This window comes from Pantherophis guttatus, chromosome 4, assembly GCF_059756535.1.
Source record: "Pantherophis guttatus breed Tessera chromosome 4, ASM5975653v1, whole genome shotgun sequence".
Taxonomy (NCBI): domain Eukaryota; kingdom Metazoa; phylum Chordata; class Lepidosauria; order Squamata; family Colubridae; genus Pantherophis; species Pantherophis guttatus.
This window is the reverse complement of record NC_142066.1, coordinates 73169301-73194881: the sequence shown is the minus strand read 5'-3', so window position 1 is coordinate 73194881 and position 25581 is coordinate 73169301. Positions and strand designations below refer to the sequence as shown.

Below are 25581 nucleotides of genomic sequence, written 5' to 3'. Positions count from 1 at the left end.
ACTGCCAAGCATCTGAGTTGCAATCATGTGACCCCAGAGATATTGTGACAGCCACAACTACTCTTCATTCACCACTATTGTAAGTTTGAATGAGTAATTGTTCAACAAGGACTACCTGTAAATGCTAGGAACAATTTGATTGTGAAATCAATTGGGGGAAGTCTCTCCTTTCCTATCTTCAAATGGACAGTTAATAGTCATCTCTCAGGAATCCTTGACATTAAATTCTCTGTTGCAACACTTGTCATCTGGAATCTCATTTTTCTGAGATTTGTTGGGCTGCCATCCGCCGTGTTTAAAAGTGCTTGAAAACCTGGCTGTTCCCTGACATTGGTTACACTGAATAATGAATCTTATATATTGCATTACTTCAAAATGGCTATTTCTTTTACCAGATTTTTTTTAATTTATTTTTTATTATACCCTATCCAAGTTACCGTATTTTTCAGAGTATAAGATGCACCAGAGTATAAAACACACTTTAGTTTTTGGGGAGGAAAATAGGAAAAAAAAAATCTGCCTGCCAGGTATTCATCTGGTCAGCTTCAGCACATAAGTTCGCTGGTTTTGAGTGCGTGTGGGTTGGGGATAAAAAAACAGCTTCTAAAGCACAGCTGATCGTCAGAGAGAAGCAATGAGAAAAGCAGGCGAAGCGTGGAAGATTGCTTCACTCGTTAGCGCCTCGTTAGGGCTGAAAAAAAGCTTGAAAAACTTCTTTTGGGGGAGGGGGGAAGTACATCTTATCCTCCGAAAAATGTAACCATGAGCTGGATGGCTTTACAAAAGGAAAACTTAATAAACTGATTTTGTATTGACCAAAGGGATGGGTTTGATTGCCAAATGGCCCCATCCAACTCAATGATTCCATTATATGGACTTAACATCAATTTACATGTTAATAGTATAATCAACAGCTATTTAGATTAAAGAAAAGAATATAAGCACTTTTATTTCCACATGGAGACTGCTTCTCAACTTTGTGCTTGAAATGGACAAGAATGAAACTTTGAGTTTGGGTTTTACTGTTTAGACCGATAGATCCTTATAGAAATGGCTAGTTTATATTATTATGAAAAAACAAAAAGTTGTGATTTGTTATTTATGCCTTATTTTCCTGCAACACAGAGAGTCGGAAGTCAATGCTTCTTTTTCTTTTTCCTAATCTTCCTCACTTCTTTTCCCTCTCTTCTTCCCCACTGCTTTCCTATTTACTTTCCTATTTTGTATCTTATTTTATCTTATAACTCAATAAAAATGTTAAATTGATAAAATAAAAAAAAAAAACAGCTGCAGTTAACATTATAAATCTAGTGAAATGATTAAAGCTTCTCAGGCATCATATCAGGCATCATATTAATATGTAGAGTGCCTACTGTTAGTGATAATCCTTTGAGTTGTTGCATAATTTCATTTTCTATCCATCATACCTTTGCTACAAGGACCATCACATTTTTTACACTTTCGAATGCCATTCTGCTCCACTTCTGTAGAGTCTGCATTACATGATCTGACACATGAGCCATGATCTGTTACTACATAATTATCTAGAAAAAATTAAGAGAGGGAAAACAACAGACAAACATAAGAGAAAAAAGGAGACTTGTCACAGAATTTGTATTATTTCCAAAATATTGGAAATATTTTTTATTTTCAGCCAAAACACATATTCTACCAAAAAAGTACACAAACATACTCTCCAAATCAACTATAAGCTTATCAATATAAATGGTATGCAATTTAAGTAAGTTTTAATATATTGGGAAAAAATGGCAGATCAAATGTAAACTTCAGAATGGACTGATGTGCAAAAGAACCTTGCCAATACTTTGAATAGCTGTGAGTATACTTCATAGCAGTAGCTTCTCCATAACACACCTTTGAAACATTTCAGTGAATTGCATATGTACATTAAAAGTGAAGAGAACCACTTATTAAAATAAATTAAGATAGATAGAATAAGATAGATTTGGAACCTAAATATCCTAGATGGATGCAATGCTAAAATCAGTTTTACTATTTTTCAAAAGTGTTCTTATTCTAGAGGTAACTGAGAATCTATTTTCTAACTGAAAAACACCATATAAAAAGATTCCCATATGATACTTGGAATTAAATTGTTGTGGAAGCTATATAAATTACATCTGTCAAAGAGCTGATTGTTCAGGTACTGACAGAATATTCATACACCTTCCTTACATATGAACCCCTTGCTTAATTTATGAGATTTCCCCCAAATTCTTTTCTCCACTGAATGAAATCTCAAGAGTAAATTCTTATGGATGTATACATTTATAAATAAACTTTCAAAACATATTCCAGTATTTCATTTATTTTTCACAAGTTTAGCACTGCCTGCCTAGTACTATACTTCTGATGCTTCATTTTGGAATGGATAGATGAGCATAAAGGAATAACCTCTTGAGGTATAAATTTGGAGTTAATATGAAGCATACCAAATGAAAGGTAGAAAGAAACTTAAGAAAGCTTTGTTAAATAATATTTAACATAAATACTAATATTTATTTAACTTACGTGGACAGTTTTTTACACAAGTTGCTCCAAAACTGTACTTTCCTTCTGGGTTATCTTCCAACTGATAAGTATAGGGATTGTATATTTGTAAAGGTGGACAAGACTCCTTGCAAGTTGCATCATCCCAAAATTTGCGACATGCCTATAAAAAGGTAATCCAAATAATATACAAAAAGAACCATCTTTTGTTTTAACAATGACGGGAAATGACAGCAGTGGATTTTAAACAATTAGGTAAGATTAAATTCAGAGAATTTAATTCAGAGAATATTCCATCCATCCAAGCGTTCGTGTAGACAGACAACTTTATTTTGGTCATTGACCAATAAAAATACATTCAATAAAATGTTACCCTTTAACAACAAGAACTATTGTAGGAAAGTTCATACATAATGTAGCAACATTTTGCTACTTTCAGAGAAATAAATTTATTTGATGGTGTAATAGACAGTGTAAATAAAAGCTGTCAAGTGTTCCAGAAATTTAAGTAAAAGAGGAATAATCAACTGGTTATGAATAGCCTTGTAGAATTGGCAATACAGAAGAACATGGGCTATGTTTTCTATGGCATTCATTTCACAAGGGAAATAATGGAATTCATATGGGATTTTCCTATATTTCTCTTCCAGGACAGATGTGGGGAGACCAAAGAAACAAATGTAAATATAATATGGGACTAACTAATAACAGCTAGGATAATTATAACTAAAAGAAATGGCTACACTGTTGAAATACAACCTTACTGAATTTCTTGGGATACTTTAAGAATGAGATTAAAGCACAAAGTTTAATTTTTAATTTTATTATTTTTGTTATATTACTTTTTATTGCTTTATTCTCTATTTATTGTAGTTAATACTTGAAAAAAAAATCTAAACGCACTAATCTGATTAATTTCCTTTTTTATATTGCTAAAATGCTATGCAAGTGTCTATAGCTTCCTTACCAAGCAGTCACTTTCTTTAGGACCTGTACATCCTGCTGCGCACTGAGTATGACAGCAGTCACTTGGCAATCTTCCCTTGCATCGACCTGAGCACTGTGCTGCACAGTCAATCTTAGTTACTGAAAGTTAAAAATACCACAAGTTAAACTGCATCATATTTTACAAATAAAAAAATGAACACCTTTCAGAAAACACAAATATTATTTGATTGAGTCACTGTTTAGTTACAGGTAGTCCTCAACTTGCAACAGTTCATTTAGTGATCATTTGAAGTTACAATGCATTGAAAAAAGTGATTTATGAGTATTTTTCAAACTTATGACCATTTAAGCATCGCCATGGTCATGTAAGCATCAAAACATAAATGCTTGGCAACTAACTCATATTTATGATGGTTGTAATGTCCCAGGGTCATGTGATAACCTTTTGCCACCTTTTGCCCACTACTCTTCAATATCTTCATAAACTATTTACATGAAGGAACAGAAGGGGAACTCATCAAATTTGCAGAAGACACCAAGATGGCGGGAATAGCCAATTTCCCAGAAGATAGAACATTGGGCCCTATCAAATAAAGTAAAATTTAATGTAGACAAAAGCCAGGTTTTACACTTAGGCAATAAAAACCAAGTATACAGGTACAGATTAGGTGAAACGTTGTTCAAAAGCAGTAACTCAAGAAGGATCTTGGAGTCTGAGTAGACAATAACTTAAATATGAGCTAGCAGTGTGCTGGAGCTGCCAAAAGAGCCAATGCAATTCTAGGCTGTATTAACAGAGGGAGAGAATCAAGATCACGAGAAGTGTTAATAAGGCCTTAGTATTGGAATGCTTAGTATTGGAATGCTGCATCCAGTTTTGGTCACTACAATATAAAAAAGTTGTTGAGATTCTGGAAAGAATGCAGAAAAGAACAAAGATGATTAGGAAGCTACAGGTATGTCTAGTTTAGTGAAAAGAAGGACTAGGGCGACATAATAGCAATGTTCCAATATCTAAGAGGCTGCCACAAAGAAGAGGGGGTCAACTTATTTTCCAAAGGACAGAAAGCAAGACAAGAAGCAACAGTTGGAAACTAACCAAAGAGAGAAGCAACCTAGAACTAAGGAGAAATTTCCTGGCAGTGAGAATAATCAACCAGTGAAACAGCTTGCCTTTGGAATTGTGGTGCTCCAGCACTGGAGGCTTTTAAGAAGAGACTGGAAAAGCCATTTGTCTGAAGTAGTGTATGATCTCCTCCTTGAGCAGGAGGTTAGACTAGAAGACTTCCAGGGTGTGTACAACTGTGTTTTTAACAAGCAAAGTCAATGGGGAAACCAGATTTATTTAACAGCTGTTTTACTAAACAACTTCAGTGATTCAGTTAACAGTTGTGGCAAGAAAAGTTGTAAAATGGGCAAAATTCACTTAACTGTCTCACTTAACAACATAAATTTTGGACTCAATTGTGGTTATAAGTCGAGGACTACCTGTACACTGTTTCTTTCTGAGGACTAGGAATCTAAAACCAATGGAAACAAGATTTATGTTTTGCAGTTTGCAAAATGAGGCGTAATCAGCTGATTATTATGGTATAAGAGAAGAGGCCAGAAGATACAAAAAGTCTACTTACCAATAATTTACTTACACATTAAATCACTTTCCTTTCCTTTCCTTTCCTTTCCTTTCCTTTCCTTTCCTTTCCTTTCCTTTCCTTTCCTTTCCTTTCCTTTCCTTTCCTTTCCTTTCCTATCCTATCCTATCCTATCCTATCCTACTCTATCCTATCTAACCCTACCCTACCCTATTCTATACTATTTCAACAGAAGGAAAAAAATCAATCTATGTTCTTACATATTTGGCAATTCTCTTCACCAGCACCCCAGCAATGTCCTCTTGTGCAATTCTGATGACAAGGAGAACCTAAGGGAAAAAAATACAGAATGTCTCTGAACATGATAAATGTATTCATGCTTATTTTTATGAAAAGCTCAAATTTTATAGGATTTTTTTTTGCAAGTCAGTAACAGTTGTCAGTTTTGAAGTCACATTCCTTGCATTATGAATCCCAAACCCAATATTTTACCAGTTGCAAAATCTTTCCATGCTTAGCTTTCATGTGTATTATTACTTGCATCCAAATAATCAGTGATGTCAGGTTTACTAATAGTTGAAAATTGGGCCCTTTAAATAAAATTATTTACTTATCAATACTATTTATTTAAAATTATTTATATATGCTCTGCAATAAAGCTGAATATTGATTCCTAAGGGTAGGAATGAGTATCAGCAAAATAAATGAAACCTTGTGTCAAGGAAACAAATACATTTTGGGAGGATTTTTTCCTTCCAAATTTAAGATATAATTACATTTCTTTATAAAGAAATCAAATCATTTTAGTGTTATGCTGCTGGGAATTCTGGGAGTGGTAATCGCAATACAATTTGGGATAGCTAGCAATTCTATTTCATGAATTATTCCATATTATGAAGCAAAAAAATAACTTTAACTTTCTAACTTAACTATTTCTATAGAACAGCAAACAATGACATGTAAAGTTGCTAATGAGCAAAAATGAGAACTATGGTTTTATTTTTTTTATTTAGTATATGAGGAGAACATGACAGAAGAGAAGTAAACATATATGCACAGTCCACGTAATTATATATAAAACTTCTATGGGGATAGTGTAGTGGCCTCATAACTGGATTCAGCTATCCAGGTGATCATCTCTGGCACTGCTTCGTACAGATCATCTAGCGAACCAGAGAACACATCTCAAGGACAAACTTGTACAATATGCTTAATAGTTTGCATATCGACACCAAATCCAACAAGAGAATTTTTCCATCCTACTGATTCAGAGCAGAGGAACATTTTCCAGTATCATACCTAATCCTGTTCAATTTCATCCAAACAGAGCGAAGCAAATTAAAACCATGTGGTTTGGTAGAAGAATCACTAATATCAATAAAGGAGAATATTTGTAGCTCAGGGTTGAAATGAGGGGTACTTGATGCTCTCTGAGCTTTCTTGCAGACATTTCATTACCAAAGTGCTAGACTAACACTTATGATATTACCTGGTTTCAGTAATGAAAGAAAACAACCAAGCTCAGAGAACACCAAATATCACTAATGGACAAGCAACAAGAAGGTACCTTGGACCATTCCTCTGTCCAGAAATTCCAGAATGAGATGCAATATGCCAAAAATGCTACACATTGTCTGGTGGAGTTGGACATCGACCATTTGTAAGTGGGTACTTTTAAGCCACAGGCTGGCACAATATTCAGCTATGGAATAAACCAAAGCCAAGGTTGCTGTTCATAGAGTGGTAGCATCAGCACCCCAAGATGTTTCAGCCAGTACTGTGATACAAATACCACATACAAATGATAGTAAAAAATGATTCTATTATGAGAATCATGATAACCCTTGGTCTTCTATGTTTTGCCCTTTCTTTAGAGCACAAAGGTGATTTAAGACTGTTTGAATTTAGCTCAAACAAAAGGAAGTGAAAAATTCCAATAGCAATAGTAAAATTTTTAACAGCACAAAGAGGAATTGTGATGGTTTCAATATTTAACACATAGAATTTGCATAGTTTTTTTTAAAAAAAATAATAATGATGGGAAAAATATTGTTTTGCAATCATTTAGTGCAGAGAAGAAAATAAATAATTAATAAACTATATACAGTGTGTTTTAAGATACCTAGCATTTTAGGTCATGATCTGAATTTCATGTCAATTTCTGACCTGTATCTCTATCTCAACAAAATAAAGAAAAAAAAAAGAATTTGATAATTTGTCAAAACATACAGTTCTGATTTGAAAAAAAGATTGGTGAAACCGAAACAATGCATGAATAAACATCATAAAGCATGTTTAATAGAGTTCAGGATAATTTGCTGTGGGCATCTCGCCATGGCCATCTCGTCTTGCTGTGGCTGATTTGGCCCTGTCAACTGCCATGGGACAACTCACTGTGGGGCAATTAGACACAGGATAACTCAACGTGAGATAACTGTACTGTTATCTGCCACTGTTTCTTCGACATTATTTTAATTTTTGTCATTTACATTTCATTTTGTCTCTCCTTTCGCATCCTTTCTTTAATGATTCTTCATTAAATTGTGAATGACAAGAATTAAAATAATGTCAAAGAAACAGTGGCAGATAACAGTAGAGTTATCTCACGTTGAGTTATCCTGTGTCTAATTGCCCCACAGTGAGTTGTCCTCTGGCAGTTGGCTATGTCGAATTGGCCAGGCTGAGCTGGCTATAGAAAGATGACTGCAGTGAGCCGGCCACAGTAAATTGTCTCATTCTGTGTTTAATATAGTAATTATAATAATTAATAATTATTCATTAATTATTCATTAATTTGAATCCATGCTCAAATGCTGCCAAAGTTTGCCAGAGGTAGTATAATGTGTACAAAAATACATATATGCATGATACACACACACACAAACACACCCACCCACCCACCCACAGAGAGAGGGAGGGAGAGAGGAGGGAGAGAGGGGGGAAAGAGGGGAGAGAGAGGGGGGGGAGAGAGAGAAACAAACATTTTTAAAACGCAAAGTTACCAAATTTGATAATTTGATAATTTGTTAATTTGATAATTCTATATTACCTATTCCTAAAACTGTTTAGAAAATATTTATAATTTTGTTCTATTGTCAAGAAACTGTTTACAAATATCCCCAATTTAGGGCTGCCAAATATTATTCCAGAACCAGCTGATGCAACATCATTCTCACAGTAAGGCTGCTCTTAGAGGTAAATTCATATAGGAATTCTGTTTATATACAGTTCATGTTGTATTTGTACTGACAATATTCAATACACTTAAGAACCATTTTTCTTACAAAGAAAACCAGCAGAGTAGAAGAGTCTGCTACAATCAGAATATTTTTTCTGGAAGGGTACAGACTATCATAACTGAAGTTGTTTCCACATTTCCACAGACTAAATAAAGGATCTGATGTAATGGAACTATTTAGGTACTGCAAAATTGTTACCTAAAAAAGCTAATCATGAAGTTATTTGTACATTAGATAGCCCCTAGTCCTGTGTGAAAAGATGGCCTAACCCTAAAATGTTTCCATCTCCAAAATACATAATCTGATACAGAAATGTTAATATAAATTAGAGAAGCTGGATCAATTACACATATACCCAATTTACCTGTAAGCATCTCATCTGCGCCCTAGCAGCACCACTGGAAGTCACTTTTCTATGTAAATGTATGTCTTTATACCAATAGACAACTTAAAATATGTTTTAAATTACTTATTCTTCCCCAATTTTCCTGCCCCGTACAAAAACATCTGGGATGCAAGTTGACAACAGTTTAAATTGATTTAAAGAACAACTTTATGCTTCATGTAAGTTAAAGTTTAATGCTGCTGAAAATTATAAAGGAATTAATACCCTGCTTTTAAGATTAACTGTCAAATATAGTGAAAGACAATAAATATGTTTTTTGTAAATCCCAAACAATACACATTTGTATATATTTCTGTACTCAAATACATTTTATTTTACAGTACAATAAAGGTGTAAATTAGTCCTTTCATATCCTAAAAATATTGCAAAGTATATACTAAATATAGTTTCAGAAGGCATATAAATCATTAAATAAATAACTCTTTAAAAAGAGTTTATTTTTCTATTGGGCGAACATATATTATTATTATAAAGTTATATGAAATAAACCCTGCACTGTTTCTTTAGAATTAGTTTAGTAAAATTCATGAATTGTGTCTCCTGTGCACACTTACAGGATATGTGAGAGTCTGTTAACCCCTTTGTTTTTTCACTGGTGTCAAACTGTACAAAACTCCGAATATTATTTTTATCAAAAATGTCATCCCATAGGACATTTTCCATGTTACAGAGGTAAGGGTTACTCCTGAACTTTACTCCTCCATTTAGAATTTCTGCCAAAAGAAATTAGGATAAAGACACAGATTATTACACATGGTTTGATTTTTATATTTTAAAAATTACACAATTATGATCATTCCTATTGATTTTGATGAAATATCATCAACCTTTTGCAACCTTCCAACAAGCAAAGACAATGGGGAAGCCAAGTTCATTTAACTACTAGTTTACTAACTTATCAACTGTAGTAATTCACTTAATAACTGTGGGAAAAGTAGTTTCTTTATAAATCTAGTTCTTGGCAATACCATTTCATTGTCACCAATCCAATGGAATGACTCCCTTACTATATGTACCAGGCTTTAATATAGCATGTTTCTATTCATTCATTCATTCATTCATTCATTCATTCATTCATTCATTCATTCATTCATTGTGGCTTTCTCCAGTCATTAGTGTCCCTTCACTGTCTTCTCAATTGACTGTTTTAATCTTGAAATATTGGTTTTAAATTACTACACTAAACTTAGCCACAAGGCTGAGAAGCTATTTAAACTACTGTAAATCACTTCAAGGGTTTTCAAAAATATTCTAATGATAGTAGCAATAAACAAATTCAGCTATTGAAAAAAATCCTTATTTGTGCTAGTACTAAAGATTTGTGGCTCCTTCCATTTGTTATTTAAAAAAGTACTGCATATTTATTTGTTTATTTAGTTGCCCATCTTGTCACAAGGCAACTCTTAAATGTTGTGTGTTGATTCAAAACCATTCTTTCAAGAGTATATATTGCAGTATTATACTTACAAACAATTCAAAAATATTTTATTAATAATATAAGCATTTGTTAAATTTTTATTCTTTCCTTCTAAATTTCTTACCTGCCAAGTGTCTTAATGGCAGCTCTTCAAGTCCCGTTGTACCATTGTGATTTAATAAAATTGCTAGTGCAGCATTTTCATAAAGTGTGTTCCCTCGTATTATCTGGAGATTCTCCAAAGGAATAGTTTTCACTGCATTCATTGCTATAACCACATAGCCAGCCACTTCTTGTATACTCTGGAAGGTATGGAAGACAAAGGTATGCAAAATATAGAGACAGAGACTAAAGCAAATTCTTTTTTTGACCTTACACTTGCTAAATATATTTAGGAAAAACACCTCCCTCAAATATGTAATATGCAAATTAAGTAACTTCTATATAGCATTCATAAATTCAAAATAACTCATCAAGAGTCAAGGATAAATTCCAGAAATATAAGATAATGTTTATCTATTCTGTTTATATAGCTGGGACTCAAGATGTAATAAAGTTAAAACAACAAATAATCTTACAGAAATAAAATTCAATTAAAGACATAAATTTTGAGAGACCTACATTTTAATAACCAAAATGTATTAAACCAGATAAGCTGTTCCAGTTCCTAGAGGAAAAGCTAGGCTTCAAAGTCTTAAAAAGAGCAGGCCATGTTGGGGCTATCTGGAGCAAGGGAATTGAAAGAGGGAATAGTATTCCATTCCGTATCTCCTTGGTGCCACCAAATGATATTAAGTTATGGGATCTGAAGAATGCCAAAGTATTAAAAAGGCAGAGATAATTGGAAATAGATGAGCTGCAAATGACCAATCTCTGTGACACGAAGGGCTTTCAAGACTAATTCCATGAATTGCATCTGAAAAGCCAGTGCAGTTTGCAAAGTAGCAGAATTATGGAGACACACTGAGGTATGCTCTTAATTGCCTGCATTATTGAATTCTAAATGAGTTAAAGGGACCTCTTACCAATTCATATTGACCAATGAGTTAATCCTAAATGAAATCAACTGTTCTTTGGAAGGACAGATATTGAGGCTGAAGCTCAAATTTTTTGGCCACCAATAAATTGTGGCCATCAAATGACAAGAAAGGATTCATTGGAAAAGATCCTGATGTTGGGAAAGATTGAAGGGAAAAGGAGAAGGAGATTGTAGAGGATGAGTTGATTAAATAGTGTCCTTATGCAATGAACATGCATTTGGGCAAACTCCAGAAGACAGTGGAGGACAGAGAGGGCTGGCGTATTATGGACCATAGGGTCATGAAGTGTCAGACACGGCTTACCAACTGAACAACAACTAATCATAGGAAATCATACAATGAAAGTAGAGCTTGCTTGAAATGCATGTAGCAATAGCTCAGACTTATATACCACTTTACAGTGCTTTACAGCCCTCTCTAAGTGGTTTACAGAGTCAGCATATTGCCCCCAACAATCTGGGTCCTCATTTTACTGACCTCTGAAGGATGGAAGGCTGAGTCAACCTTGAGCCAGTGAGACCTGACTGCCAAACTGCTGGCAGCCAATGATCAGCAGAAGTAGAATGCAGTACTATATTCTAAGCATTGTGCCACCGCGGCTCATATTTTCATTGATTGTAATATCTTGAGCAAATTTAATATAACAAAAATTTTTCATGTGTTCCATGGGAGTGTGTGAGAATGGATTGTTCCTGACTTCCCTATGTTGTATTACTTAGAGCTCCCATAGTTAGCTCCAAGAATTAATTAGAGTGCAGACAAACTGCATGTAGAACATTAGAATGTAACAGAATCATATGTTAGGAGTGGAAAATAACATTTGGAACAAAATGTCCACAACATAAAACTGATTCCTAATCCAGATGCATATTGCTCTTTTCAAAGGCAGGTAAAGGCATTATAATTCTCCCCATCTCCCATTCAGATTAGAACAATTTAATTCATTTTACAAACCTTTAGAAAAGTAAGGTTATAGTTGTAATCCACATAAGTGATTTCCAGATTGCCAAGCACTACTTCACAGTTCTCATACATTCTCTTAAGGTTGTTATAGTGGTCATCCACACTTGCAAGTTGGGTTAGCTTATTGCTTGTTCCTTGACAAACTGAAGAAAGAATAAACATATAATGAACATGAAAATCTGCATGCAAAACGGGTAAACTATGTGCAGAATATGAATTTTCCAAATTGTGTCAATGTAAAATTTCTTACTGAAATTATTCCCATCACTTGGGATCAGAATATAAAATTTAAAATTACATCTATCTCTAACTGAAACAGGAATGTTATAGAAAAAATGAAGGCATTTCTTATGATATTTTTATTATTTTTATGATTATTTGCATACAATATGCATTTAGTTTTAATTTATATATTTTAAAATGTGTATATGCATTTTAATTATAGTAATTATACACATAATAATAGTATGATTATTATTCAAACAATCATTCTGAAGACATGCATTTAATAGTACTTGGAAAGCAAATATGACTGTTAATACATTTCAACCAATACCATTCCTTCAATCGTAGCAAATTATGATTCAATGTAAAATATTTTAAACTCTATAAAATATATAGGGCAAGAGAAACAAGGACAAACAAAACAAAAACAAGATCCTTTAATATATAAAAGGATGGATTTAAATGTAAACAGTATCAATAAATTAGCAAATAAATTTAATGGTTTAATAACCATTAAAATTAAGCAAAGGTTTTTGTGAGAAAACTGCAGATAATAATAGTAAATAAAAACTGAGGAATTCAAAACTAGACATTCCTTATCTCTAATGAATTATAACTTTCAGGATTTATGGATCAACAACTAACAAAATTTAGAATCCCTAATATATTGGGGCCCTCCCAATGACACTCATAAGGACTTTGAAAGGCCTAATTATGCATTTTCATTGGGGAAGATTAATAGCTCTATGTGGAGAACAATTAAGGTTATTCAGGCTTAGTGCTCAATAAAGAAAAGAAATTACTGTGTGTCTTACCTTCCATTGTTACCTATCTGGCAAACTGTTAGAGATGAATACAGCTATTTTTGACTTATGAAAGAAAAATTACTCAATTACATTAAATATAATTTGTATATGACCTACCTTTTAAAGCATTTACTCTAGAAAAAATATTACCATTAATCACATCATATATATGTTACTTTTATGCAGCCCAATTTTAAATATGACTGCAGTCCCACCTTAGCCATGAAAACCAGCTGGGTGAATGTGGATTAGTCACTTTCTCTCAGCCTAACCCATTTTCCAGGGCTGTTGTGAGGAAAATAGAAGAAGTTGTGTTGGATATGTTCACTGTCTTGAATTATTTATAAAAATAATAAAGCCAAGTTATAAATAAAATAAAATCCCACGGCATCAATAATAATAAAAAAGAATGCCAAATATTTTGTTAAAAATCCAATTTCAAGTCTTGCCAACTTACTTCTGAAGTCTCATGACCCGGAAGGCAGCAAGTACTTACAATGTTGTTGGCAAGGACCAGGCAATGCAGAATTAGACCCTGACTGCCTGCTTCAATAAGTTGCACAAAATAAGAAACTACTTATCATACTCACTAGTGCTGAAATTGTTTGTACAGTCTTATTAAACTTTTTGAATTTTTTATTGATGAATAATAAAAAGCAGTACAAGTCTGAGAGATATGAGAAATCCCAATACTCAATACACAAATATTTCAATTTATTCCATTATATTTCAAAAGTACCTAATTTAATGATGCACTGCTGTCTCGGGATAAGTTTATATTAAAAATATTCTGTATGCATCCTTTACTTGCTAATTATTTTCTTTATTGGAGTAAAGAACAAAGAAAAATTAAAATCATTGTAACTGCTACCACAAACTCAAATCAAAATAAAAGCTTAAAGTAAATAATGAAAAAACAACAATCCACAGATTTATAGAAAAAAACAATATGTAAAACAAAATAATTGCGAATACCATTCATATCCCAATCCACACGTCAAAATTAAGCATGGTTCCTTAGTGTAGGAAGCAACATAATACACTAATCCGTGAGGCCTGAACTATGTTTTCACAAACTTTCTTAAAGCTAGGTTGGAAGAGTCATCTGAATGTCTGAGGCCAAGCTGTAGTATTACACAAAATAGGATCTGTAACTGGAGAGGCACTGCTTATCTGGTTTACTGTCAAAGTATAAATATATGTAAGCAATTATAGTTGCGTCAAAACCCAGAACTCTCATTTATCTACCTTGAAAGCTTCTAAAAATCGAAATGTTTTTGGTATTGTTATTTTAATGAGCTATACTTTGAATAAATCAGAACAGAAGCTAAAACATGGAAAATTCAATAACTAAAAAGCAATTAAATAAAAAAAATGAATTGGAAAATATTTTGGTATTTATATATTAAAACAGAAATTCAATAGTCTTGTTATAACTTATCAACAAATATATATATATTTATTTATTATTAGCTGTACAACATTATAGATTTTTTTCCAATAAAGTAAAGTTAATACCAGTGATCCATAGAAATAATGTAGCAGAATAATTTCCAGACATCCTGTTGAACAATATGTAAAGGATATGTTCAAAAGATTTTGTACAGGTGGTCCTTGAGTTATGATCATAATAGTGCTTGCCCATTAAGGTCAGAAGTCAGGACAAACATTAAATGAACTGCCTGAAGAAACAACCAGTCATTCCTGCTTTCTTCATGTTAAATGAATGGGTGGGTTGTAAAGTAGAGCACAGAATGCCTCAAGAATGGGAGAGAACCTAGGAGGTCTAGCGCATGTCCACCTGCCTTGGGCCTCACATGATTGAAAGGGCCGGGAGCCATGATCTTAGTTTTCTTAATGTTAAGTTTCAAGCCAACTTTTGCACTCTCCTCCTTCACCGCATCAGAAGGCTCTTTAGTTCCTTTTCACTTTCTGCCATTAGAATGATATCATCTGCATATCTGAGGTTGTTGATATTTCTCCTGGCAATCTTAATTCCAACTTGTGATTCATCTAGCCCCGCCTTTCTCATGATGTGCTCTGCATATAAATTAAATAGGCAGGGTGACAGTATACAGTATACAAGTATACAGTATACTTGCCAAACTCCTTTCTCAATTTTGAACCAATCAGTGGTTCCATGTCCAGTTCTCACTGTTACTCCTTGACCCGTATATAGATTTCTCAAGAGACAAATAAGATGGTCTGGTACTCCCATCTCTTTGAGAACTTGCCACAATTTGTTGTGATCCACACAAACAAAGGCTTTAGCAAAGTCAATGATGCAGAAGTAGGTATTTTTCTGGAACTCCCTAGCTTTCTCCATGATCCAGCATATGTTGGCAATTTGATCTCTAGTTTCTCTTTCTCTTCGAAATCCTGCCTGCACTTCTGGTAGTTCTCAGTCCACATACTGCTGGAGCCTAGCTTGTAGGATTTTGAGCATAACTTTGCTACCATGTGAAATGAGTGCAATGGTGCGGTGTTTGAACATTCTTTGGCATTGCCCTTCTTTGGAATTGGAATGTAAACTGACCTTTTCCAATCCTGTGAAGTTTTCCAAATTTGCTGGCAAATTGAGCGTAGCACTTTTACTGCATCGTCTTTTAAGATTTTCCCTGCCATTTTGGTCCTTTATCATGCCCATCTTTGCATGAAACATTCCCTTTATATCTCCAATTTTCTTGAAGAGATCTCTGGTCATCCCTATTCTATTGTTTACTTCTATTTCTTTGCACTGTTCATTTAAGAAGGTATTCTTATCTCTTCTAGCTACTCTCTGGAATTTTGCCTTCAATTGGGTGTATCTTTCTCTTTCTCCCTTGCCTTTTGCTTCCCTTCTTTCCTCAGCTATTTGTAAGGCTTCCTTAGACAGCCATTTTGCTTTCTTGCATTTCTTTTTTGGGGAATGGTTTTAGTTGCTACCTCTTGTACAATGTTGAGAGCCTCCGTCCATAGTTCGTCAGGCACTCTGTCTATCAGATCTAATTCCTTAAATCTATTTGTCACCTCTACTGTATATTCATCAGGGATATGATTTAGTTTATACCTGAGTGGCCTAGTGCTTTCCCCTACTTTCTTCAATTTAAGCCTAAATTTTGCAACAAGAAGCTCATGATCTGAGCCACAGTCAACTCCTAGTCTTGTTTTTACTGACTGTATAGAGCTTCTCCACATTTGGCTGCAGAGCACATAGTCAATCTGATTTCTGTGTTGACTGTCTCGTGATGTCCATGTGTAGAGACATCTCTTGGGTTGTTAGAAAAGAGTGTTTGCTATGACCATCGTATTGTCTTGACAAAATTCTATCAACCTGAGCCCTGCTTCATTTTGTACTCCAAGACCAAACTTACCTGTTATTCCAGTTATCTTTTGACTTTCTATTTTAACATTCCAATCCCCCATGATGATAAGGACATCATTTCTGGTGTTAATTCTAGAAGGTGTTGTAGGTCTTCATAGAACTGGTCAACATCATCCTCTTCAGCACAGTGATTGGGGCAGAGACCTGGACTACTGTGATGTTGAATGGTTTGCCTTGGATTTGAACTGAGAATATTCTGTCATTTTGGGGATTGTATCCCAGTACTGCTTTTCCTATTCTTTTATTGACTATGATGGCTACTCCATTTCTTCTGATGGATTCTTGCCTGCAATAGTATACCTGATTTCATCTGAATTAAATTCATCCATTCCTGTCCATTTTAGTTCACTGATTCCTAAGATGTTGATATTCAGTCTTGTCATTTCTTGTTTGAGCATGTCCAGCTTGCCTTGATTCATGGATCTTACATTCCAGGTTCCTATGGAGACTAGATCTTTACAGCATCGGACTTTCCTTTCACCACCAGATACATCCACAGCTGAGCGTTCTTTTGGCTTTGGCCCAGTCACTTCACTCTTTCTGGCATTACTAGTACTAGCCCTCTGCTCTTCCCCAGTGGCATATTGGACACCTTCTGACCTGAGGAGCTTATCTTCCAGTATCATATCTTTTTGCCTTTTGGTACTATCTATGGGGTTTTCATGGCAAAAATACTGGAGTGGGTTGCCATTTCCTCCTCCAGTGGATCACGTTTTGTCAGAGTTCTCTGCTATGAACTGTCCGTTGTGGGGGGCCCTGCATGGGGCTCATAGCTTCATTGCGCTGCACAAGCCCCTTCGCCACGGCAGGGCAGTAATCCATGAAAGGGACACATATACATATGTATATGTATGTGTGTGTGTGTATAACATATAACACACACACACACACGTGTGTATGTATGGATAGATAGATAGATAGATAGATAGATAGATAGATAGACAGACAGATGAATATGGAAAACCTTCATATGCCATAAAAGGTGAGGAAGTTGGGAACACACAATATTGTGGAAGAAAAATATAAGTAGATCTTAATTTTTTTTTATTGAAAAGTTTTACAGAAAGAAAAATTTTCCCCCCAATATTCCCCCCCTTTCCCTCCCCTCAACCCACCCTCCCCCCAGACTTCCCAGAGCAAGATACAAGGTATTTCAATTAACAATCATAAGCTAAATTAAACTATCTATCCTTAAGACTACTAGATCCCCCCCTGAAGCCTTAACTCCACTATAGATAACATAATACTTCTAGTACTTTAACATTCATTCATAAGCTATTTGATATTTTCTTGTCTGATACTTATTTTGAATATAATAAATCCACCTTCTCCATTCCAATACGTATCTTTCTTGTGTATAGTCCTTCAAATACGCTGAAATTTTTGCCATTTCTGCTAAATTCGTTACTTTCAGTATCCACTCTTCAATAGTAGGCAAAAAGTCCTTCTTCCAATATTGCGCTACCAATAGTCTGGCTGCTGATATGAAGTTCAAAATCAATTTAGTCTCTAATACTGTACAATCCATCGTTATGCCCAATAAAACAATTGAGGAGTAAATTTCAACCTTTTTTTCAGAATGTTCTGCATCACCCACCAAATTTTTATCCAAAATGTCTTGATTTTCTTACAAGTCCACCATATATGATAATAGATCTTAATTTTTTAATGTATCTTAATTTCCTATTGAAAATTCATTACAATTTTGTTGTAATACAGGTTGACAAATAAAACTTTCCAAGTTTTTCTTGCTATATGACAAAGAACAAAACTGAATGAAATACTTTTAGGTTTAATTAATAATCGGTGTCACCCTAATCTGTAATAAAGTAATGGAAATTATACACTATTTCTGAAATAATCAGGATTTAAAAATATATATACTTTGGAGAGGGTAAAAGTAGTGAAACAAGAATGATTCTGATTCAATGATTCATTTCCTTTGCTCCAGTTCATAATCAGCTTACTTTCTGACTTTACAATTACCTGTTGAACCATCTCCTGATCACACCCTTGTGTACAGCTATGGGTGTTTGTCCTATTAAAACTCAGTCAATTCCAAGTACAAATACAATAAGACTACTGACCAATCATCCTTGCGTCATAGCCTAATCTGTGAGTACATGTAGAAACATAATTATGAGTTCAGTAACTCATAAATGCTCAACTCTACAAATATTGCTTTTTGGTCTCTGCTTCCCAGCCATAGTTAGATAATAATTAATCACAGTTAATCTGATGAACTTGATATTTATCAGAAAGTAAAATTAGCAAACCTATTGCAAATAACTATTTAGTGAAACTAGAGAAAAGATAAAGAAGAAATTTCTTCTGTAATTTCATAGTAATTTTTATTCATATATTGCATGTAGCTAAAGGAAGGTTTAAAACTCAACTTGCTTTGAATCAGTAACTGTGTGTGTGTATATATATATATATATATAAACTATATCAATTTTCTTACTTCTTCGTAGGGTTTATGTGTGTTTTTCTTCTAGCCAGGTTTTCCCTACGTAACCAAGGTTTTTTGTAGCTCCAGCTCAGTAGAATCACATCTACTCGGTTCTGGGCTTTTTTCTTTTCTAACAGCTAGCAAGCTCTAACTGCTAGGTGGGAGACCTAAATAGATCCATTTCTAGCTCGTTTGCTTTCATCAGTAGGCCACACCCATATCTTATGTATCCTCCCTGTAAAGGTACCTTGGTTACGTAGGGAAAACCTGGCTAGAAGAAAAACACACATAAACCCTACGAAGAAGTAAGAAAATTGATACTGTACCTTTACAGGGAGGATACATAAGATATGGGTGTGGCCTACTGATGAAAGCAAACGAGCTAGAAATGGATCTATTTAGGTCTCCCACCTAGCAGTTAGAGCTTGCTAGCTGTTAGAAAAGAAAAAAGCCCAGAACCGAGTAGATGTGATTCTACTTAGCTGGAGCTACAAAAAACCTTGGTTACGTAGGGAAAACCTGGCTAGAAGAAAAACATAAACTATGTCATAATATAGTTTGTTTATATTAAATTTAGTGTGCCTAGTCACATGTATGACATTTAACAATCCATCATTAAACAACTCATGAATTACTATGAGGGATGAACCTATAACATTTTACAGAATACTGTAATTCTATAAGCAACAAAATTCCTCCACGTATATATCTAAAACAGGAATGTTCTTGCCACCAGTAAGTGCCTATGAGCATCTTTTAATCTCTTCTATGGCAAACACTTATGTTGTACTGGAAAGCAATGTTGCTGACAAAATAAAAGCAACAATTGACTTACAGATGAACTATCCATTTTTAATGCTATATTTTTTCCTTCTAGGAATGGAAGTAAAAGTTGCCCATTGATTTTAGTTGGACTTTGGAAAGTTGCTATAGCAGGAGATGGCAAAATTTGGAAGGGATGAGTTCACATTATCTTGGAAGAAATGCAAGAGGTACAAGAGATAATGCATGTCCTGTTTATTCTTTTATTTATGAATAAGAGAATGAATCCTCTCAGCTAGCTTTTGTATGGCAGTGTTAAAGGATTGCTCTCTGGGGTAGAAGGCTGTGGCGTTGCATACTAAACTAAGCTAAAATGTAAATGGCTATTTGTGATTAAGGGACAGCACTTTCACCTGGGTCAAACTCCCATGGTACTTTCTTCATGTAGAACAGGAATTGTACAGACAAGGAGCACCTTTTCCACATTGAAATAGGCAGGAACTTTGGTACCGTAGCCCAGGTGTCGCCAACCCCAGGGTCGCATCCTACTATCAGGCCTTGAGCCCATTGGAACCAGGCCGTGGAAGTGGTGGTCAAGCCTGCACGTACATCTCCACCTGCATGAGCAGCAAGAAGCACCTGAGCACATGGAGAACCATCCCCTCCCCCCCAGCTGATCCGCAAAGCTGGAAATGTTGGGGAACTCTGCCATAGTCAACATTTAATGCTTTATTATTCTTTTTATACCTTTGTGTTGATCTGATTCATGTTAAAGGGATAGTGAATTATTAAACTGTGTATCTTTACTGTTGACTTTCTATGTAACAGATTCATGGCACAAATGGAGTGTATATGCATGCACTTGCCTGCATTTTGCGCAAGGGAAGATGCGCATACACTTGTCCACTGCTTTGGCCGATCGGATTTTGGACATCTCATGGTCTGATAGTGGAGCATGGCCTGGGGGTTGAGGACCCCTGGTCTATAGGGCTGTTGTATATTAGCAAACACTTTACAAATGGATAAAGCCAGCTATTGTATATTGCTCTTCTTCAAAGTTCACAGGCTTTAGTTAAAAATTGAACTAGAACTGGAATACTATTATATAACTTTGTTGTTCATAGGAACACTTATGCAAACAAATTCACATTTGTTTCTTTAAATGCCACTTAAATTACATAACCTAGGAGTAACAATTGCACCAGAAAAAATCACTCATGCTTATGTGAGTTAGATTTGTTAAACTAAAAATTTGTTCCCTCATGCCCTGTTTTGGCTGGCAGAGTGCTGAAAATGAGGCATGGGGAGCGTCACACACACCCTGCGCCCCATTTTTGCTAGTAGAAGCACTACAGGCCAGTCCTTTGCTATTTCCAGGCTGGCCTAACGGGCCAGATCTAAGCACTCACGGACTGAATCTGGCCAGCGGGCCTTGAGTTTGACACCCCTGGGCTAGATCATCCTATGTACATAATTAATTTCAACTAGTCCTGTACTAGCAATAGCAATAGCACATATATACCACTTTACAGTGCTTTACAGCCCTCTCTAAGCGGTTTACAGAGTCAGCATATTGCCCCCAACAATTTGGGTCCTCATTTTACCTACCTCAGAAGGATGGAAGGCTGAGTCAACCTTGAGTTTGGTGGGATTTGAACTGCCAAATTACAGGCAGCTGGCAGTCAGCAGAAGTAGCCTGCAGTACTGCACTCTAACCACTGTGTCACCATGGCTCAATAATAAATCAAAACAATCTTGGTATGTGACCGCAAATAAAAGTTATTATTATTATTATAAATCAAACAATCCATAAAACTCCATAGCTTCAATGTATTGGACATATTCTAGTTTCTCTTTTATGCAGTTGGTGTACCAACTGCACCAAAGAGAAAAAAAGATGTATTTAATTCCTTATGGAAAACCATTGGCATAAAAATGATTTTATCTGCTTGTACATTTTCTACTGTTCTATATCCCCAGAAAACAAGCCAACAAACATGGGAGCATAGTTTCTCAAACAATGTCTGTATTTCATTCAAGTGAAATTATTTGCTGAATTAATATTGCAGTTGCACAAAAATACGTATAGCTTCTGGGTCATTTCCTAGCAGGGCTGCATTTCACCTGAATCAGATTGATTTCTGAGAGCATCATGATATCCAACAGCTCATTACTTTCCTGATGAATCACCCTATAGTTTGTTATGATTGTCATGTTTCACAGAGTGTGTGTATGGGTGTGCATGTATTTGTTTACTTAAAATAAAAATGAATAATGAAAGTTTGGAAAAACTGTAATTTTTAAAATCAACATTTGTTCCATTTTGGTAAGAGATAAATGCTGCATTTCCCCGAAAATAAGACTGGATCATATTTTCTTTTGGGCCCCAAAATAAGCATTTGGGCTTATTTTCAGGGGGGGTGTTCCTTATTTTTTTCTACGTATGGGACGCCCACTTCTTCTACTTGCTCATGGCGGGGAAGGTGGCTGCAAGGTGTGCCAGTGCCGCTGCCACAAGGTGGAGGATGGAGCTTCCCCATGTGCCCTGCAATGGCTTACCTCAGGGCCCACACAGCCAGGCCACCCACACATTGACACTTGCCTCACCTCACAGTGGCAGTTCTGGCAGCCCCTTTCAGCAGGGGCTTCTTTTGCTTACTCATGGCCGCAACAGAGCAGGAGGCCGAGCGATGTACTAGTGCTATGGCCATGAGGTGAAGTGGGGGGCAGAGTTGCCCCATGTGCCCTGCACTGGTTTACCTCAGGGTCCCCACAACCAAACCATCCATGGCCTGACATCTGCCACATCATATGGCCGCGGCACCACACCACTCAGCTTCCTGTTCCATTGTAGCTGTGAGAGAGCAGAAGTGGGCCAGTGGCCATGTGGATGCCTGCTGAACATGGCTGACGGTGCTGCTGCCACGAGGCAGGTGTCGGGGCATGGATGGCTGACTGCAGGGGCCCTGAGGTAAGCCGTGGGGCGTGAGGCAGCTCAACTCCTCCGCCTCACCTTGTGGCCGTGGCACTATGAGCAACCAGACAGAATGAGCAGGCGGCTGGCTGTGCAGGCTCTTAAGTAGGGCTTATTTTGGGGATAGGTCTTATTTTCAGGGAAACAGGGGTATAATCAGGATGCCACTTTACTCTCAATGATTTGTGGATGGTTCCGCCCCAGGCGCCTGATGGACCCTGATAGGTTCCAGATGGAGCTTGGGCCATTTCCTGAGATTCTGGCTCATGACTTGGCTGAGGACCTGGTGGCCGCCTGGGATAGTGCGGCTGCCGGGGCCTTGGACCGAGTCGTGCCTTTGCGGCCTCTGACCCGGCACCGAACTCACCTAGCTCCTTGGTTTACTGAGGAGCTTAGGGAGATGAAGCGCCGGAAAAGACGCCTGGAGAGTAGTTGGAGGACCAGCCGCTCCGAATCTGACCGAACACTGGTGAGGTCTCATATTAAGACCTACCTAGTGGAGATAAAAGCGGTGAAAACTAGCTATTTTGCCGCTCTTATCGCGTCATCAGATAATCACCCGGCTGCCCTGTTTAGGGTGACCCGCTCCCTCCTCCATCTGGAGGTGCGGGATGACCCCTTGCAGGGTCGAGCTGAGGATTTTGTGCAGTATCTGTATGACAAAATCGCTCAGATTCGGGAAGGGCTGGCCTCTGACTGGGTATGTCCGGACGGGATGACTGAGGCAGGTCTTGAGAGTGTTATCTGGGGGGAGTTCGATCCTGTGGCTCCTGAGGACATGGACAGGGTCCTGGGACGGCTGAACGTGACCACATGTTTATTGGACCCGTGTCCCTCCTGGTTGGTACTGGCTTCCCGGGAGGTGACACGAGGCTGGCTCCAGAAGATTGTTAACGCTTCTTTGAGTGAGGGGGTCCTGCCGGCCGCTTTGAAAGAAGCGGTTGTGAGGCCCCTCCTCAAGAAGCCCTCTCTGGATCCGGCTGTTTTGGCTAACTATCGTCCAGTCTCCAACCTTCGCTTCGTTGCGAAGGTTGTTGAGAGTGTGGTGGCGCAACAGCTTCCCCGGTACCTGGATGAAGCTGTCTATCTAGATCCTCTCGGGCTTCAGGCCTGGGTACAGCATGGAAATGGCATTGGTCACATTGGTGGATGATCTCTGGAGGGCCCGGGATAGGGGTTGCTCCTCTATCCTGGTCCTGTTAGACCTCTCAGCGGCTTTTGATACCATCGACCATGGTATCATGTTGCACCGGCTGGCGGGGTTGGGGGTGGGAGGCACCGTTCTGCGGTGGTTCTCCTCCTACCTCTCTGACCGGTCGCAATCTGTGTTGACAGGGGGGCAGCGGTCGACCCCGAGGCACCTTGCTTGTGGGGTGCCACAAGGGTCGGTCCTCTCGCCCCTTCTGTTCAACATTTATGTAAAGCCGCTGGGTGAGATCATCCATGGCTTCGGGGTGGAGTTCCATCAGTACGCTGATGACACCCAGCTGTACATCTCCACCCCAGGCCACCCCAATGATGCCCTAGAAGTGATGTCCCAATGCCTGGAGGCCGTGCGGGCCTGGATGGGGAGAAACAGGCTCCGACTCAACCCCTCCAAGACCGAGTGGCTGTGGCTTCCGGCGTCCCGATATAGCCAGCTGATGCCATCGCTGGCTATTGGGGGTGAATCACTCGCCCCCACAGAGAGGGATCGTAACTTGGGCGTCCTCCTGGATGCACGGCTGTCTTTGGAAGATCATTTGACGGCCGTAGCCAGGGGGGCTTTCTATCAGGTCCGCCTGATACGCCAGTTGCGCCCCTTTCTAGATCGGGACTCCCTACGTACAGTCACTCAGGCACTCGTCACTTCCCGCCTGGACTACTGCAACGCTCTCTACATGGGGCTCCCCCTGGGGTGCACCCGGAGGCTCCAGCTGGTCCAGAACGCGGCCGCGCGGGGGATTATGGGGGCGACGAGGCGCTCCCATGTGACACCTCTCCTGCGCGAGCTGCACTGGCTCCTGGTGGTCTTCCGGGTGCGCTTCAAGGTGTTGGTGACCACCTTTAAAGCGCTCCATGGCTTAGGGCCGGGGTACTTACGAGACCGCCTTCTGCCACCAATAGCCTCCCACCGGCCAGTGCGCTCACACAGAATGGGCCTCCTCAGGGTGCCGTCCGCCAGACAATGTCGGCTGGCGACCCCCAGGGGGAGAGCCTTCTCTGTGGTGGCGCCCACCCTCTGGAACAACCTCCCCCCAGAGTTACGGATAATAACAGATCTCCGGATTTTTCGTCGGGCCCTGAAAACCCATTTATTTCAACTAGCTGGGCTGGCTTGAGTCAAATTTTAAACTGATTTTAAATTGGAATTGTTTTAATTACGGCCAAAAGATTTAATTATTTTAATCAGTTTTTAGATTTTGTATGTTTTGTATGTATGTCTTGTTTTATTTTGGCTGTTCACCGCCCTGAGTCCTATATTGGAGAAGGGCGGTATAGAAATTTAAACAAATAAATAAATAAATAAATAATCTGGATCAATCATTTTCTTTTTGCTTGGAAAATTACAGTTAGGTAAGTTTTTACACAGAAGTATATCCTGGCATCACCATTTACAGTACAAAGAAACCCTAGATAAGGCTTTGAAGAAAAAAATAGCTTCCATATACAAGCTGACCTTTAAAGAGTCTTTTAAGAAAAAAGAGGAACTCAAGAGGACTCAAAGGAAACTGCCACCCTATAGCAAAATGTCTTTGCTTTCAATTGTCCTGATTGTTTCCACCACTGCAGCCATTTTGGAACTAGGAGAACCATATGTTCTCAAAACCCCAATGGATTCTGTTTCTAGTATATGAAACACTGAATTCCAGCAAGGCAACTCTATTACCATACAGATGATG

General features: G+C 37.4%; 1 protein-coding gene across 2 annotated transcripts in view; it reads right to left on the bottom strand.

Moving 5' to 3' along the window:
• EGFR (epidermal growth factor receptor) overlaps positions 1-25581 on the bottom strand; it is a 205577-nt gene that overhangs the window by 69679 nt on the left and 110317 nt on the right. For both annotated transcript variants that reach the window (XM_034416501.3, XM_034416502.3), the window contains exons 2-8: positions 12108-12259; positions 10238-10415; positions 9251-9409; positions 5312-5380; positions 3479-3597; positions 2533-2674; positions 1428-1544 (exon numbers count right to left, since the gene is read on the bottom strand). In XM_034416501.3, the coding sequence (XP_034272392.1) occupies positions 1428-1544; positions 2533-2674; positions 3479-3597; positions 5312-5380; positions 9251-9409; positions 10238-10415; positions 12108-12259 (936 nt within the window). The remainder of the gene's footprint in view (positions 1-1427; positions 1545-2532; positions 2675-3478; positions 3598-5311; positions 5381-9250; positions 9410-10237; positions 10416-12107; positions 12260-25581) is intronic.